The 3885-nt window shown below is 34.3% G+C and overlaps 1 protein-coding gene across 1 annotated transcript; it reads right to left on the bottom strand.

The window, feature by feature from the left end:
• Positions 1-835: 835 nt before the first annotated feature.
• Positions 836-1816, bottom strand: LOC103213259 (olfactory receptor 6C2-like). The gene has a single exon (XM_007959098.2). The coding sequence runs from the start codon at positions 1814-1816 to the stop codon at positions 836-838; it is 981 nt and encodes a 326-aa protein (XP_007957289.2).
• Positions 1817-3885: the final 2069 nt, after the last annotated feature.

The following is a 3885-nucleotide window of genomic DNA, read 5'->3' as shown; positions in this document are numbered from 1 at the left end:
TAGCATGTGCTTTTAAAAATTTAAAATAATTTGATCCTCCTTAAAAAAGATTAAAGAAGAACATAGGAAAAGGGTGTAACACTCTGCTTTTGAATAATGGTTTCTGTATAAATATTTGTGCTTCCCATGAAATATTGCAAGTTACTGAAAGCTGAACAAATCAAAGGTGGGAAAAATAAAGTCCTTGGTTCATATTAATTCAATGTACTTTATAAATCTTATAATTTTATGGATTCAGTATTTCAGATATTTTTCCTGAATTGTAAGCTTATACTCCTTTGTAACAAAACTATTAATTGGAGTGCTAGTTAACTTCTTTGATTTCATATATATATATAATTTATCTGAGGATCCATGGGAGCAGGTTTGTAGTGATTTTACTACCTCCCCTATTTTTAGTGTCTAAAAGGAAAAGTGACCCAAGAAAATGCCCAGTGAGTATTTGTTAAGTGAATCAATGAATATATCATTTGAGAAGGTTTCAGTGGAACAGAGAATGGTGATCATTACTTATGCTTTTGCTGGAAAATGTAAAAAAAATAATAAATAACTTACCCTTTCACTTCTCTTTTAATGCTCTTTATTTGGAAACATGCTTTCATTTGATTTGGTTGTATTTTATTTTCTGTTATTATTGATTTGGAGATGAAACCAGAATTTCAATTTTAGAATGCTCTTAACATGCCTATTATTAGAGAACATTTGTTTGAAAATGACTAACTAGATTAGGATAAGTGAGACAGTATTTTATGAAAACTAAGCTGACTGGAGAATTTGAGAAGTTCACGATATATGTATAATCTGTACTTCACGTCCATTTATTTCTTGGAAAATATTATAAGACTTTTGACTGAGTCATTGAAGCTTGCTTTACTTGCTTGTTCCTCAGGGTATAAATGAAAGGGTCCGGCATAGGGGTGATTGAAATCGTGAGCACTGACACACCTTTATTAATGGCCACGGATTCTTTTGCTGAAGGTTTGATGTAGATGAATATGCAGCTGCCATAGGTGATAGAAACTACAATCATATGGGAAGAACAGGTAGAAAAGGCTTTTTTCTTTTGCTGGGCAGATGGAAATTGTAAAATTGTCCTGATGATGTAAATGTAGGACAGAATGACACACATAAGTGTTATAATGAGGGTCAGCACAGCACAGATTATAACAGTCTGTTCTATGAACCAAGTACTTGTACAAGAGATCTTCAAGAGGGGAGATGCATCACAGATAAAATGATCGATGATATTAGAATCACAGAATTCCAGATTTAAGCCCAGGCTCAGTGGTGGGGTTATAATACACAGACCAGCTACCCAACAGCAAAAGACAAGTCTTCTGCAGATGGTGTTGTTCATGATGGTCACATAATGTAAGGGTTTGCAGATGACCACGTAGCGGTCATAGGACATAGTGGCCAGAAGGAAAAATTCTGTTACACCAAAAAGGTGTGTAAAAAATACTTGACTGAAACAGGCACTGTAAGTAATGAGCTTGTCACCTGTTCCTATGTTATACAAGTATCTGGGAATTGAGACAGATGTGAATGAGATCTCCAAAATGGAGAAATTTTGTAGAAAAAAGTACATGGCTGTTTTAAGGTGAGAATCCAGTAAGATGAGTATGATGATGGTCCCGTTCCCAGTTACACTCAACATGTAGGTGAGAAAGAGAAAGATAAAAAACAAAACCTGTAGTTGTGGGTCTTCAGTCAGTCCCAGGAGAATGAATGTTGTTACTGTATGGTTTCTCATCACTGACTCTTGACTTCTGTCTGATCTGCATGTAATACTCAGAGTTATTTTATTACACATCATTTTAACTGTATTACATCTATCATATTCAGATTTTTCTTGTTAATGGAAATGTTTTATTAAAAGATTCTACTTTTCAAATCCACACTCTGACCAGAATTATGTTTGAGTGCTTACTAGTCTCTCACCTCATAAGGAGCAAAAATGATGTGTGCCTGAAGTATGATTGTTTGATGTATTTTCTTGACACTTGTTATTTCTTAAAGTTCTAAGATTTGTCACACAATTTGGGTTCACTATACACATTCCATAGTCTCTTGAAGTCTTTGTTCCTTCTTCATGTTTGAAGAATTTTTTCTGCTTTTGTTCATAGCACACATGCTTTTCTTCCATGTATAGCTCTAAATACTACGTGCACACATGCATGCGAACACACACACACACACACACACAAACACTTCCTTGACTCTTTCTTGGCTTTCTCTGTTCCTAAGTAACCACTTATATTCCCTGGTATTCCCTGGTGGTGCAGAATGCAGTGTATTTTAATGCTTAATTAAATGAATATCATTTATTCTTTCATGGAGTACTCACATTTATTAGTTTCAAATACACTGTATATCTACAGATGATATTTTTTTTTCTCTTAGTCTTTTACCTGTTTTCAATTCTTAGTGTATTCTTCATTTCTCTTTACCTTTTATCATACATTCTCTCTGAATTTTTATCAGTTCTTACAGTTTCATTTTAAATTTGTTTCTAAGCTTAAAATTTTTCTTTATTGGTGAATTGTGAAATTTTTTCTCTTGAGACTACAAGTTATTTGTATGCGAGTTATTCTGTAAATTAATGTGTTCTTCTGTGGTTGTGGGACAGAATCAATTCTATCTAAGCTATGAATACAGTTATTACTTCATGAGTACTGACTCCAAGATAAGAAAGAATTGATCAGGCTCACAGTTTGCCTGATGGCTAGAACACTCTCAGAGAATTTATGGGTGCATTGAACAACTATATTAGATCAAATTGAAGTGTATGTGAAATAAAGCTGCTTATCCTCTCTAGCTTCCTCCACCCCTCCTTCTAATGTCTCAGGTAACAGGTATGTCACCAAGTAAATGTATTCAGCCCTACCAACACTGGACATTACTCAGTGCTCTAGAAACATTTTCAGTCCCCCCTTACGATACTACATGGAAGCTCTGGTGGCATAGTGCCTAAGGCACTTGACTGCTAACCAGAAGGTTGGTGATCCAAACCCATCAGCCACTCTCAGAAGGAAAATTGGGCAATCTACTTCCATAGAGATACCACTTCAGAAACCCAAGGAGGGGTCATATGAGTCAGAGACAACTTGACCGCACATTACAAAACAGCACATAACAACAACACAACAACAAGATACTACAAGGTATAATAAAGCAAGACTTAAAAGCTGATTGACAGTGAAATATGACCCAGTAGTCTTTGTTTATTTTACTTTCAAAATATATCCTTGCAATGTGGACAGAAAAGGCTGATGAGGTGATATAACTTCAGCTAGTATGTCATTCTTTTGGGAGATTGTGAAGTATGCTTATATAATTTTATGCTTATGTAGATCTTTTCTGTGTGAGGTTGACTATGTACATTATAAACTTCTTAAGTCCTTTAAATGCCAATATAGTCCTATGCATAAAATATCCTAGAAAATGACATTTATAGATCTAAGGAAACTGCATTTTAAAAATTGAGAAAATGGACAGTTTACCAATTATGGAGATGATAAGTTAAATCTCTGATTCTTAAGAGAGTTATAAAATATATTTTTCCTCCAGAGCATAACAAGTCTTAGATCACACAATAGTTAACACAATTAAAATGACAAATTTATCTCACTATTATGACTGCTGTGTTGGCTGTTGAAACACTTCAAGTCTTAAAACTTCTACATTGAAAATGGTGGTTGGGATGATGATTTCTATGTGAAGTTTTGATTTTTCTTTGAATCCACTGTCATATTCACAACTCTGGAAGCATAGAGCTCACTGATGTATCCATCTTTATTCAACTACAGGACTTACTTATTGTATCATTAGGATTTCCACAAGAAAGTGCAAAACAAATAATAATAACAATAAGAAGAAGAGGGT

The sequence above is a fragment of the Orycteropus afer genome, unplaced genomic scaffold (assembly GCF_000298275.1).
Source record: "Orycteropus afer afer isolate SDZICR_OR568_19922 unplaced genomic scaffold, OryAfe1.0 scaffold01475, whole genome shotgun sequence".
Lineage (NCBI taxonomy): Eukaryota > Metazoa > Chordata > Mammalia > Tubulidentata > Orycteropodidae > Orycteropus > Orycteropus afer.
The sequence above is the reverse complement of the archived record's forward strand: the minus strand, read 5'-3'. Positions and strand labels throughout refer to the sequence as shown.

Coding starts and splice junctions, on each gene's coding strand:
- LOC103213259 (XM_007959098.2), bottom strand. CDS start 1,816: ATGATGTGTAATAAAATAACTCTGAGTATTACATGCAGATCAGACAGA.